Source organism: Poromitra crassiceps, assembly GCF_964638095.1.
Source record: "Poromitra crassiceps genome assembly, chromosome: 15".
Classification (NCBI taxonomy): domain Eukaryota; kingdom Metazoa; phylum Chordata; class Actinopteri; order Beryciformes; family Melamphaidae; genus Poromitra; species Poromitra crassiceps.
Window position 1 is genome coordinate 4162491 of NC_139634.1, and position 14699 is coordinate 4177189.

At 45.6% G+C, this 14699-nt stretch overlaps 1 protein-coding gene across 1 annotated transcript; it reads right to left on the reverse strand.

Moving 5' to 3' along the window:
* Positions 1–12877: 12877 nt before the first annotated feature.
* adra2db (adrenergic, alpha-2D-, receptor b) lies at positions 12878–14140 on the reverse strand (the record flags this gene model as incomplete). Its single annotated transcript, XM_083651970.1, has 1 exon — positions 12878–14140. One exon carries the CDS (start codon positions 14138–14140, stop codon positions 12878–12880), a length of 1263 nt encoding a protein of 420 aa, XP_083508096.1.
* Between the last annotated feature and the right edge of the window lie 559 nt (positions 14141–14699).

Genomic DNA, 14699 nt, shown 5'->3' on the forward strand with positions numbered 1-14699 from the left:
TCTTCCTGTTCCAACAGCCTTCACTTCTGACTCTCCTATTCTGGAGTTTATGGAGATTGTATGTCGAATTCTTGAATGTATGGAAATTATTAGAAGGAATTTCATTGAAACATATGAAAGCTGAAACATACATGTATGGCCTACATCAAACAATATAAACTCATCATCTGTCTCAAAAAGCTGTGTGCGAATTTGTGACATTAATTCAACATTAATTATTTGTTAACGACGTTTTCAGGGTTCTTCATCCATTTCTGAGCCCTCTATCTGAATGATTCATCCTGGATGAATAATAATCACAGATTTAGATTCCCATTCATTGTCAGTGTTGCTGCAGCACCGAGATCTTCTGGCAGTTTCAAGCTTTAACTGACTTTACTCATGTTCACAAATCACAGACTCGAATTCTCTGTTGGATTTTCTAATTGTCCAAACCCCTTGCAGGCATTTCCTCTGCATTCTCACAGGTCTGCGTTTATCAAGCGTGTCTCAGAGAGGGAAATTGGTCCTAATTCTCCCAACAATTCTCAGCATGAAATTCAGGGAGTCAATTTGTTCCCACTTTTTGCTTGTTATCAGTCTTCTTAACACATTCAGTGCCAGCGACGCCATATGGCGTCATTAGAAATTTACCGTACAGTGCCAGCGACGCCAAATGGCGTCATAACTCGATTTTTTTTTTTTGACGGGGGGGTGTCGATCTATGCCTCTTACATCGCCTCTTACAATATTCAGAGGTATTGAATGTGTCTAACCTATTTTACAGAACCCTTAGGTGGCGACAGCGCTCTCCAGATGAGAGAACGTGGAGTGAAACACACAGAAGAAGTCATTGGGGGGAAGGAAATCGCATCGCATCCGTCCGTATGCAGCGGCTTCATTGAAGCAACGTTTAGCTGTGCCCCTGCAGCAGCCAATCTGCTATCACAATTGAGCACCTCGATGTCCGCTGCAACAGCCACCGTGTCCGCTGCAACACATGATCAGCCGTGGATTTGTTATTATTCTCAACTCGAAGCATGGGAGCTGGTACACGCGGCTGTAAAAAAGCAGGATCTAGCGGACTTTTTCAGTGCTGAGCACAGGCAGAGAAAACGAGAAAACAGCAGAGCAGAGAGACACTCCTCCCACAACGGGGGGGGGGGGGAGGAGGAGGGGGGGAGGTGGGCACGCAGAGCCAAGTACACAACACAGACCCAGACAGCAGGACAGGGTTGGCAAACGCAAGCCAGAATATCCGATGCCCACCAGCAGCAAAAGATCAGCAAGAAGCTGCAACCAGCAGCGCATGCAGGCGCCAGCGCTGCTGGTTTCAGCTAAAAATATTATTCTTCCAAACAAAATTCCCTTGCCTTCACTGTTTTATTGAAGGAAATTATTTTTGAGGTGTGACTACATCAGAAAATTAGCTTCAGAGTCAGTGATGTGCTTGAAATGTTTAATTTCACAAAAGGCTCATTATCTCAGCTCGTAGAAAAAAAGCTCTTTTTTTCGTTCAATCAAGCTATCTTCTCCGGCTCATAACTAAAGAACGGAAAATGGGATCAATAAACTTTTTTTTGCAGGTGATAGAAGAGAGTCTCATCGTTATTTGTGCGTGTTCAGTGTTTACATAGTAATTATTAAAGAAATTATATGACTGTTTTAAAATGCATTGCGGCCTATGTGGCACAGCAAGCAACCTTTTGCCCAAGGGCCGTGGCACTGAAAGTGTTAACAAGGAAAAAATAAAATCCTTTTAAATCTCCTCCAGTCTTTAGGAGCGCTTGAGAGCTTTCCAAAGCCGCTGAGTTCCCAGCCAATGGCAACGAGGCAACAACATGCAGACTTAGGAGTGGAGGGATCATAGACTGGATGGATGCGTGGGGACGCGTGACAACAACAAGCTTCTTGAAAGATATTGTTTCTATAAATATTGAACACTTGTTGTGAATAACTGGGATGTAATGGCTCAAAGAAAAGGAGCTGTGCTCTCTGCAGAAACTCAACTTCATACAACAGGGATGTTTTTGTCCACAGATTCATTCATTTCCACATCATTTATTTATTCATTTATTTGTTTGTTAGTGTTTTGTTTTTTGTTTTTTGTTTTTTTATGCGTGTCTGTCTTGTAATGTGTATTTTTGTCTTGGACCCCAGGAAGACTAGCTGCCATCTAGGCGTTGGCTAATGGGGATCCCTATAATAAACAAAATAAACAATTAAACATGGCTCAAAAGCATTGACAAAGCATGGATCTAAATTATTATAGCCTAGTGTATTTATTATATATATATATATATATATATATATATATATATATATATATATATATATATATATATATATATATATATATATATATATATATATATATATATAAGAGACATATATATATATATATATATATATATATATATATAAGAGACATATATATATATATATATATATATATATATATATATATATATATATATATATATATATATATATATATATATATATATATATATATATATATATATATATATATATATATATATATATATATATATATATATATAAAATCATATCACACTCACTGTAGAGGCACTTCTTATCAAATAGAATAGATACATAAGCCGTCAGCCTTAACAATAAGCAATATACTGCGCTGTATCTACCTCAACTGTTGATTTAGAAAAGCAGATGATCTATGATTTGCCATTTTTCAGACATTTATCAACTTTAGAAATAAAGATTCTATATGCACTTAGTTTGTTATTGTTATATACCTCAGAGTGGATCTATTTTCAGTATTTTATTTATTTTGTCTAATATCACATGATCTAGATATAGCTCTTTCAATGTTGAACTACATGGTCATAATCTGCGGCTCAGCGTGTCATAAAAACCAGATTGTCCTCCATTCTCAAAAGAGAAGGTCTACTACTCCTTGTTGTCTTCATAACTCATGTCCGCCTCTTTTTAGTCCAAGTCAAACTTCCTTGAAGATATTCTGAGATGCCTGATAGATACAGGCTCAGGTCTGCATCAGTCAAACATACTGCTCTCAGATGGTATGGCCCCGATAGTGTCTGGCTCCTATAGCTTTACCTCATAGTTATCAGAGCTCACATATGGCTTGTTTGTGTGTTCTAGTGTTCATCAGAACACATCAGAACACATCTGGGAAAAAACCATAACATTGAATTGCTGCTAACAGAACAGATGACAAATCACAGGTCACAGGTGTTCTCTTAATGACAAATCACAGGTCACAGGTGTCGTGTTCTCTTAATGGTGCAGCTATATGCCACGGGATGGGAAATGGACAGAGCGAGCGAGCAGGAGGTGTGTGGAGGTGTGTGTGTGTGTGTGTGTGTGTGTGTGTGTGTGTGTGTGTTGTGACAGCAGGTGATAGTAAAGATGGAGGGAGACATCGGAGGACAATAGGAAAGGAAAATAAAAGGGAAGAGGTATATGACAGAACATGGGGGCAGATCTAGATCATCCCAGCAGTCTGCCTCAAACACCAGGAACTATAAGCACATGCAAACAGCATGAATCCACAGAGACAATTAGCTGCTTATCATGACGTTCCTGCAAAGTGAATCAGCTGCACTGAGAACAGCCTTTTGTTTCCATTCACACAATAGGGAGTAAATGTAATCTCCCGTAGTGCTGAGGGAGCATGTTCACTTGATGAGGCAGAGTGTGTGGGGAGAAATAGGACATCTCCCGCATCTACCTCTCAGCACTTTGTCTTTCCTACATCTATCATCTACCAATCAGCAGTTTGTCTGTCCTACATCTAGCATCTACCTCTCAGCAGTTTGTCTGTCCTACATCTAGCATCTACCTCTCAGCAGTTTGTCTGTCCTACATCTACGTACATCTACCAATCAGCAGTTTGTCTGTCCTACATCTACCATCTACCAATCAGCACTTTGTCTGTCCTACATCTAGCATCTACCAATCAGCAGTTTGTCTGTCCTACATCTACATCTACCAATCAGCAGTTTGTCTGTCCTACATCTATCATCTACCTCTCAGCAGTTTGTCTGTCCTACATCTACATCTACCAATCAGCAGTGTGTCTGTCCTACATCTACATCTACCAATCAGCACTTTGTCTGTCCTACATCTACATCTACCAATCAGCAGTTTGTCTGTCCTACATCTATCATCTACCAATCAGCAGTGTGTCTGTCCTACATCTACATCTACCAATCAGCACTTTGTCTGTCCTACATCTACATCTACCAATCAGCAGTGTGTCTGTCCTACATCTATCATCTACCAATCAGCAGTGTGTCTGTCCTACATCTATCATCTACCAATCAGCACTTTGTCTGTCCTACATCTACATCTACCAATCAGCACTTTGCCTGTCCTACATCTACATCTACCAATCAGCAGTGTGTCTGTCCTACATCTATCATCTACCAATCAGCAGTGTGTCTGTCCTACATCTACATCTACCAATCAGCAGTGTGTCTGTCCTACATCTATCATCTACCAATCAGCAGTGTGTCTGTCCTACATCTATCATCTACCAATCAGCAGTGTGTCTGTCCTACATCTACATCTACCAATCAGCAGTGTGTCTGTCCTACATCTACATCTACCAATCAGCAGTGTGTCTGTCCTACATCTACATCTACCAATCAGCAGTGTGTCTGTCCTACATCTACATCTACCAATCAGCAGTGTGTCTGTCCTACATCTACATCTACCAATCAGCAGTTTGTCTGTCGTACATCTATCATCTACCAATCAGCAGTGTGTCTGTCCTACATCTACATCTACCAATCAGCAGTGTGTCTGTCCTACATCTAGCATCTACCAATCAGCAGTGTGTCTGTCCTACATCTAGCATCTACCAATCAGCAGTTTGTCTGTCCTACATCTATCATCTACCAATCAGCAGTGTGTCTGTCCTACATCTATCATCTACCAATCAGCAGTTTGTCTGTCCTACCTCTAGCATCTACCAATCAGCAGTTTGTTCTACATGTAGCATCTACCAATCAGCAGTTTGTCTGTCCTACATCTATCAATCAATCAATCAACTTTTATTTCAGACACAATTGGGTCCATAGAGAGACATACAGTACAGTAAACAATACAGGAAACAGTTTGTCCTACATTTATCATCAGCAATTTGTGCTACATTTATCATTTACCCATCAGCAGTTTCATCTATCAGAGCCATTGTGTTCTGTTAGTGCATGAAATGTGGATATTTTGAGTAAATTTAGATGTGAATGTGAAGTGGAATGTAAATGTAATAGCTATCTGGACTGATGATACTGTAGTGTAAGATACTAACTATAAGTGTTTGTCAACAGGGGAAGATAACTGCAGACTCATATTGTTTGCCAAATATATTAGCCATACTCAGCAATACGGGGAAGGAGAGAGAGAGAGAGAGAGAGAGAGATGCTCAGACATCTATATTTGGATAACTACCAACTACTTTCATATCTCCTTTTTTGTACGTTTAGTACAGTAGGCTATTGGTAGTGATTGCTTGGCCTGTATCCCCATTGTTTGCTCTCCCTCTCCCTCTCTCTCTCTCTCTCTCTCTCTCTCTCTCTCTCTCTCCCTTTCTCTCTCTCTCTCTCTCTCTCTCTCTCCCTTTCTCTCTCTCTCTCCCTTTCTCTCTCTCTCTCTCTCCCTTTCTCCTCTCTCTCCCTCTCTCTCTCTCTCTCTCTCCCCTTATACGCCCATTGCTGTCAATGAGAGGACATTCAGCTTTGCAGTTCATTAATCAGAGCCCAGATTGGCCAGTATATCTCAATAAATGAAAGTTAACGTTTAACTTAAGTTCGGGAGCTGGGCCACGCCTCAACCACTCCCCCAACTTCCTAACCACCCCTCTAAACCACTCCTCTAATTACGTGGCAATATTACTACACCTGGTTAACCTGCCTCACCCTGTTTGTCTCGATCTCTCGACCCACCCTCCCTCCCTTGTATGGCCCAATCCCAATTCCTATCTTAACCCTCAATCTTAACCCTCAGTCTCAAAAATGCGCACTCCCGCGAAGTGCTAGTGCTGTCCCGATTCTCACTTTGTTAAGTTAAGGGTCGAGTTTGAGGGCTCTACGGCACTCAGTTTTGAGATTTTCCACGACCACACTTGGTGGTGAGTGCGATCCCAGAATCCCTTGCGTGTCATCAGCTAGATCCATTCAGATGGAAGATGGCGGCGAACGGAGGAAAAAAGTAGCCCGACAAAGTTAAGTATTTCCTTGTTAATAGCGATGTAAAAATTACGATAACCATTGTATTAGCTTAGTTTAATGTCATTTTATGGATTTCCGTTTTGGAATCCTAACAACAATGTTGCTGCTAACGAGTGGGTGCTAGAATGACCGTGCTTTCCGACGTGAGGGCTGGCTTGACTGCAGTTAAACACTGCAGTCAAGCCAGCCCTCACGTCGGAAAGCACGGTCATTCTAGCCCCACTTGTTTTGTGGTGCGTTGCATTACACGTAGGCTGTATCTTGATAAAAACAACTCAACAACAACATTACCACCGAGAATTATGGCATTTCGTAACAACGTTAACAATGTTATAATATAATAATAATAATATGGCTTGACCAGCACGGCTACTGACTATCGATAGTTAGCAACAACAATTGTTGTTAGGATTCCAAAACGGAAATCCATAAAATGACATTAAACTAAGCTAATACAATGGTTATCATAATTTCTACATCTATATTATCAAGGAAATATTTGTATGGATACTTTTTTCCTCTCCTTTTGAATTGACAGACTGGACGGAGCTTTGGCATACTGCTGCCCCCCACAGTCTGAAGACGTATCTGCCTTTAAGGGCTGTCCCATTTTAAAGTCGCAAGATAGCCCTTAACACTTAGTTTTGAGGGCTACTAAGATTGAGGGTTGAGCTTGAGGGTTAAGATTGAGGGTTAAGAAAAGAATTGGGATTGGGCCTATATCTCATCCCTCAATCCCCTATCCCTTCCCGCACCCCTCAACCCTTAACATCCTCATTCCCTCTCACTAGGCACAGTGCATGCCCCTCCACGTCTCGTTCTAGGATCCATCCGGTGGGGCCTGAAATCTGCTCGGGCTGAAACACGCCTCACGCCAGACCCGCTCGGGCAGACCACGTCTGAGACGGAACCCCCACCCTGAGTCTCCCTCTGCCCCGGTCATCAGGACGTTTCCCCCGGAACACGTGACCTCCTGGAACAGACGGCTCATCTCGCACCCACACTACACCATACACAACTCATTCTCTTCAGTAAAGAACCTTAACGATACTCTTGTTGTGGCGTGGTCCTTGCTAGTGAACCAGTGTCAGTCCTGGAAGGGAAAACACCCTTTTCTTTGACACTGTCATTAGTTTAGCCAACACACACACACACGCACGCACGCACACACACGCACGCACACATGTACACACACACACACACACACACACACACACACACACACACACACACACACACACACACACACACACACACGTACAGGTAAGAGTCCTCTGACTGCTTTAGTCGAGAGTATAGTTTTGACATAAACAGTTCCCTCTTCTTTTTCCAGCAGACGCAGACACATCCAGGAGGAGAGCTTTGAGTAAACCCTACAGAACCCTACAGAACCCTACAGAACCCTACAGAACCCTACAGAACCCTACAGAAGCTCCTCCTGCTTCTGAGACTTATTTTCTGTATATTTTACACAGACGCTTTTGAACGCTTTTTTAGGTAATTAGGGCCGACTAAGGGCCACAATGCCTCAACACAGGTTCACAGGTGCACACAGGACAGCACACAGGTGAGCAGAGTATCAATCAGCCAGTGAACTCTGGAGCAGCACACAGGTGAGCTGATGGAATCAGCCAGAGAAGTGGACTATATGAAAACCCTCTGGGGAGAGAGAGGAGAGGCTGCATGCCAACTCTGTGAGCGAGGCCGGACTAAATGGCCAGTCACACAGGGACGGCTATTCTGCTACTTTTAATTAGCCGGCGTCTTCCCTGCCTTTGCTCCAGACTTGGGAATGGAACAGTTTGATTTCTGTCACCATAAGGTTACTGCTGTCTCATTCTATCAGGGATTTGGTTCTCCTGGTCTTCGCTCTTTCAAGAGGTCTGGGGGGTCCGTCTGCATGCGACTGCATCCTGAGATACACTCCTACAGACTGTGAGCCAAGCATCTGCGTGCTGCATGTGTCTGGTAGCATTACAGTGATTTCCTATGACACTCGTGTCACACACTGGTCACGGGTGTTAAAGGAACCGTTCACCCAAAATTGGACATTCTGTCATCTACTCCCCCTCATGCCAAATGAAGCACAGGTGAAATGTCTTAGTCCATATAACACACAGGCAAGGTGCTTTGTGCAACCGGCCCCAGTTTCTTGAGCATTCCAAACCAGAAACAGCACACACAAAAATCACACTGTGAATAGAAAGCCTTAAGGTGGAAATATAGGTATTTTTGGAACTCTGAAGAACTGCTGCCCACTGACTTAAGTTGTTTTGGAGAAGGCTGCTATGGAGCTGTGCTGTCAACCTCCCTGTGTGTTATATGGACAAACTTCACCTGTGTTTCAACTGGCATGAGGTTGAGTAGATCAGTGGCTCTCAAACTTTTTCACATCAAGGACCTCTAAACGGACACAATCTGATCAGATTTTTACTTTGAGATGTTTTATTATAGAACGTGTATGAAACCCATGAGCAAAATAGCCCCACATTCTGTCATTATGTTACTTATCGATGGACTTATAGTGAAAATACATTCTTCTTCTGTTTGTCTGTTTGTCCCCTGGAACCCCCTCAAGGACCCCTGGGGGTCCCCGGACCCCACTTTGAGAACCACTGGAGTATAGATGACTCTTATAGTGTGAACTCTTCCTTTAAGCAGGGTGATATATATACGGGGCAGGGCTGCAGACGGTCAGTTGTAACCTCGCCCAGACTGATTTACACTGATGACAAACCAGCTCTTCTTCTGCAGATGCATAGCTTCCTGTGATTGACACAAGTCTCGGCCTTGTACGCCTCCGACCCTCATCTTGTTAGAGACAAATGAAACAAGCAATTACCTGCAGATGCTGCATTGTGTCTGACAAACAAGGGAGTGCGGGACAAACAACTGCTCTCTCTCTCTCTCTCTCTCTCTCTCTCTCTCTCTCTCTCCTCAGAGGCTGCTTTCTCCCATCTTGCAACATTTATAGCATGTCATGCCTGTTGCGACTGCAAATAGCCTTGCCCATCCTGCCGACCCCAAGCAGCGCTGGCAGCTGCTCCGAGCGTCGGCCCTCAGCTGTCCCTTCTTCCCTTTGAACAGGATGGAGCTTTTCCGAGAGCATCCCTTAACCAGGAAATGTTTTGCCTCCGTCCCGTCGGGTCTGGCGCTCTCGTTAAGCCCGTATAGGAGGGGATTTGAGAGGTCGAAGGTCGCCGAGGCTCCGCTCCTCTTCCTGGACATGCTCTCCCGACTGTGTTTACAAAATGAATAGCCGTCAGGCGTCGACTGGAGAGGCTTGTAAATCAAGATCTGAAAACACTTCCATTGTCCAGAATCAAAATGCAATTAGCAGAACATTCATTTGATGAATGGTGAAGCACTGCGAGGGGTCTGTTTTGTGTCTTGTAGCCTAATTCTTCTCTTACAGGGAGCGGATGAGAGTGTTGTTTGCCACAGGGCTGCAAGCCGCCTGCTTCAGACACTGAAGTGGAGGTCCAGGAGGAGCGCGGTGTGTGAGCAGACGTGCCCGCAGAGATTACATATACTGCCCAAAGTAACGAAAAGAACCACTACAGCTAATTAAAAGCGTTGTGCGCCATTCTTGCCCGCAATGGAGCAGTTGATTGGAAAGTTAATTGAATTGCAACGTAAGATTTGACAGGGGAGTTCCACGTCTCGACAGATCGTAATCAAAACCCGCACTAGCCTATCAGGAACCAAATTACATGAGTGTTCATTGTGCTTTTTCTTCTTCTGTCGACGAGGCGCTTGAGTATCTCCTCCATGTAAATGCATTCGGTGTGATGGCCACAGTCCCGTGAGAAATTAAGTGATGTGTCTACTCCATAAATGAAGATGTACAGATCTAATTTGACCTCTCATGGTGGGTGTGATTCAGGGCAGACGTTTCATTTGTTTGAATAGATTGCGGAAACCTTTGAGATATAGTTACCTTCTCTCACAGCAGCTGCATTTCTCTCAGACTGTCTAACTCCGCTCGTGAATAAGGAGGCAGCGCATCGCTCTGACAGTCAGACACACCTTCCCTGTGTTCCCCTTCCTCGTATCTTAACAGCACACTCATTCATCTTGGTAGACTCGGGGCGTCTGGGTAGGGTCGAGGTAAAAGCATTCGCCTATACCACCGCGGAGACCCGGGCTCAATTCCCGCTCCGTCTTGGTCAGACGTTCCTACAGACACAATTGTCCGTGTCTGCGGGTGGGAAAACCGATGGGGTGTGAGTCCTGGTCGCTGCACCAGTGCTTCCTCTGGTCACCCAAGGCGGCTGTTCGGGAGGGGGGAACAGCGTGATCCTCCCATGCGCCACATCCTGCCGGTGAAACTCCTCGCTGTCAGGTGAAAAGAAGCAGCTGGCGACTGCACATGTATCGGAGGAACCATGTGCTAGTTTACAGTCAGCAGAGGGGGTGGAGCTACGGCCGGGACAGCAAGGGCAATTGGCCCAGTACAATTGGGTAGAAAAGGGGAGGGACTTGATAAAAAAAAATAAAGAAAGATTCTTGGTAGACTTCAGTAAACCAAACTTGTTTTTTTTTTGCATGAGACCCCTCAGAGACCCCTCCCACCAGAGACCCCTCACACCAGAGACCCCTCCCACCAGAGACCCCTCCCACCAGAGACCCCTCACACCAGAGACCCCTCACACCAGAGACCCCTCACACCAGAGACCCCTCACACCAGAGACCCCTCACACCGGGTTTAGAGACCCCTCACACCGGGTTTAGAGACCCCTCACACCAGAGACCCCTCACACCAGAGACCCCTCACACCAGAGACCCCTCACACCGGGTTTAGAGACCCCTCCCACCGGGTGACTCTCTCTGAGACCCCTCCCACCGGGTGAGAGACCCCTCCCACCGGGTGACTCTCTCTGGCAAGGCTCCACTGAATGGTATAGTCCTTTGAAGATATAAATAGTGTATGTCTCCAGCACAGTGCAGACAATACAGTCGCCTCATATGGGGCTGGTCAGCTGTCCTTTCACTCACTTTCCCAGAGAAAAACAAGTCGCCTCTTGCCTCACATGTCACATGATGTCCATATGCATCATAAGCACAATATTGGGATGTATAATAAAGCCTCCAATTTAATCACAGCACAACATATTTACACCATTTCCTTGACATCATGAAAATGTAGCTTAACAATTACTTCACAATTTCTTCGCCTGCTGAATTTTCAGAGTTCTGAATTTTTTTCTCATGTAAGTTGATGGCTCGTTCACATAAGATCAATTTGTGAATTTGTGATAATGCAAAGCCAAGTTAGAGGATAGTTGAAGACATAATCCACATGATACTGGCTTATAAAACAGGGGGTTATAGCATGAAGCTTGGCTTGTGGATATTAAGCTATTATCTAAGAGATGTGTCTGATGAGGTCTGGCTCTACCTGCAGAGTCCGTGATGTTATCCTGAAGGTGGAGGAAGCAGGGCTGATTTTATTTTGTCGGTTGTATCACACATTTGAGCGTCCTTGAGTTGTTCCAATCTATCAGACTGCACCTCCACTTTTTCCACTTGATTTGGCTGAGGGGAAATACTGTCAACCAATTTCACAACCAAATGAAAGAGATCGTCTATTTGTGAGATAAGAGGTACAACTCTGTTCAGAAGATCTCATCTCCCATCCTCATGACATTCCAATCACATTGAGTGTGAGAATGATGATCTCATGTGGGTTCAATATGACTGACACAATATAGCAATATTGAAATGAAATACACAGATGCATCAAATAGATTTGACGCACTGCAGGCCCCATGGTGTGGTGGTGGTGGTGCATGTGTGTGTGTGTGTGTGTGTGTGTGTGTGTGTGTGTGTGTGTGTGTGTGCATGCCTGTGTGTTTTTGTGGGGTGGGTGGGGGATTAGAGTCTTATGTAGCCTAAGTTTGGGGGTGATAAGCTGCTTTTTCTGCAGCAAAAGAAGATGTAGACTTGAATCTGAATCACAGGCTGATGGGAAAACATTTTTACCACGCAAAACAATACTACTCTTGGTGACAAACCAATCGGATGAGACATTTCAGCAGGCTTAAATACAGCCCCCCCCCCCCCCCACACACACACACACACAGACATTACTTGCTTGCCTGCTTCTCCTCTTGCTCGCATGGAGATTAAGCTTCTATCTATTTGAACACAAAACACCACTGTGCACTACCAGCACTGCAATCTGCTTTCATGACTTCAATTTCTCTGTGAACAGCTTGTTCCCTGACTTATGCAGCAGAAAAGATGTATTGGAGAGAGGGGGCCTTCTTGTTCAAAGGTGCAGGTATGCAGCCTTATTATAGGTGACAGTAACCTATATATACTGTATGTGGCCTATATATACCAAGCATGGCCATTCATTGATTAATCACTCTGCAACAGACAAGTATGAATAGGCCTATATATTTTTTACTTTTATTTTAATACTGCTCCTCTTTACATTTTATGCATGAATATTTAAACATCTGTACACACAACACTGGATCTTTATTTTGACATGATAATTACATTGAAATGTTTACTTTTGAGCACCAGTCAGATGAGGCTCAATTAGACTTTTAGTTCCTGTCCATTGTGGAATGAGAGAGAGGAGAGGAGAGAGAGGGGGGCGCACAGCACACCTGTCATTAGTGTCCCCAAAACCCCCGTGTGAGTCAGTGCGCTTATGTGCGTTTGGAAGTTCTGCATATGATTTTCTTGAAGGCTTTTCTGAAATCCCTGTTGAAAATCGTGTATATGATGGGGTTCACTGAGCTGTTGCAGTAGCCTATCCAAAAGAAGAGGTTGAACAGCGCGCCGGGGATGTAGCAGCTGTCTCTGCAGATCGCATGCAGGCTGTAGGTGAAGAAAAAGGGGAACCAGCAGAGCACGAACACCCCCATCACCACCGCCAGCACGAAGGTGAAGCGCTTCTCCCGCATCTGGGCCACTTTGGTCTTGTTGGCTGCGGCCAGCTGCTGGCGCCCCGCTGCGCTCTGCTCCGGGAAGAGCTGCGAGGCCCGGGCCGAGGCCCAGGAGAGACGGCAGCTCTGGTGCGGGCAGCAGTCCGAACCCTCCACCTTCCTCCGCTTGGTGAAGCGGAGATTCCGGGGTTTAATATCCGACGGGCAGCAGCTCTCCTCCAGGTCTATGTCGTCCAGCTCCCCCTGCCTCTGCTGGTGGCTGCCGGAGCTGTGGCTGCTCTCCGTCTCGAAGCGGTCCTTCCTCGTGAAGCAGGTCTCCGACTGGGAGGGCTGCCTCTCCAGGCCGTTCTTCGCCACGAACACGGTGGAGGAGCGCTGCTTGGCCACCTTGTAGATCTTACAGTAAACCAGGATCATGATGAGCCCCGGGGCGAAGAAGGACACCAGGCAGGAGGAGAGGATGTACCAGGTCTCGTCGTTCAGCAGGCACTCCCGCGCGTCGTGTTTGGTCATCAGGAGAGGGGGGAAGGAGATGACGGCCGAAATGACCCACACCACCACGATCATGGACTTGATGCGCTTGGGGGTCCGCTTCAGGTTGTAGCTGACCGCCTTGGTGACTGACCAGTAGCGGTCCAGGCTGATGGCGCACAGGTGGACGATGGACGAGGTGCAGAACAACACGTCCAGCGACAGGTAGAAGGCGCACCAGGTGGTGCCAAAGTACCAGTAGCCCATTACCTCATTGGCGAGGGAGAAGGGGATGACCAACGTGCCCACCAGGATGTCGGCAAACGCCAGTGAAACCAGGAAAAGGTTCTGGGGCGCGCGGAGAGCCCGGCTGGTCAGCACCGCAACAATGACCAGCACGTTACCGACAATCGTCAGTGAGATCATCACAGACACCACCAGGATGATGAGCGCGGCGGCCACCTCCGTGTGTGGCAGGGCAATCGGTGCGCCCGTGCTGTTCTCATCATTGGAGACGTTCTCTGTCACTGGATTTAGTTGATCTAAATCCATTTTGATCTCGATTTGTCCTCGCCTGTCATGTTGGTTATTTTTGCACCCTTTTCCTTTCCAAAACAGTTAAGAACATACGCACTGGTGTTGCGCGTTGTGCGGCATCGCTTGTGGTCCGAGGCGAGCGTAGCCAACATGCAGTACCTGCATAAATGTCTCCCCGGATGGATAATCCCTTCACCGCGTCCTCCAAATGGTCACTTATACAAGCGACGCGCTCACGGAGTTCCAAATGTATCCAACAAATCATTCGACAATAACATAATTCACAATCCAAGTGTCCATGAATGAAGTTGCTCCTCTGCCGTCTGTCGCATCGCCGTGCGTAATGCTGCCGTGCGTAATGCTGCTTTGCGTTTGCTTTCCTGTAAACTGCATGCTTTGGAGACCCGCGCGCAAAAGACACTGCTGGTGGAATGAAAGCCCATGCCGGAGTGAAGTGAGTGACATCACTCCAAGGACCAACCCCTCTCTAAACTTAAAGTAGAGAGAGAGAGAGAGAGGGGGGGGGGGGGGGGGGGGGCAATATGAACACTTTCATAATTGAATTGAGCGAGGG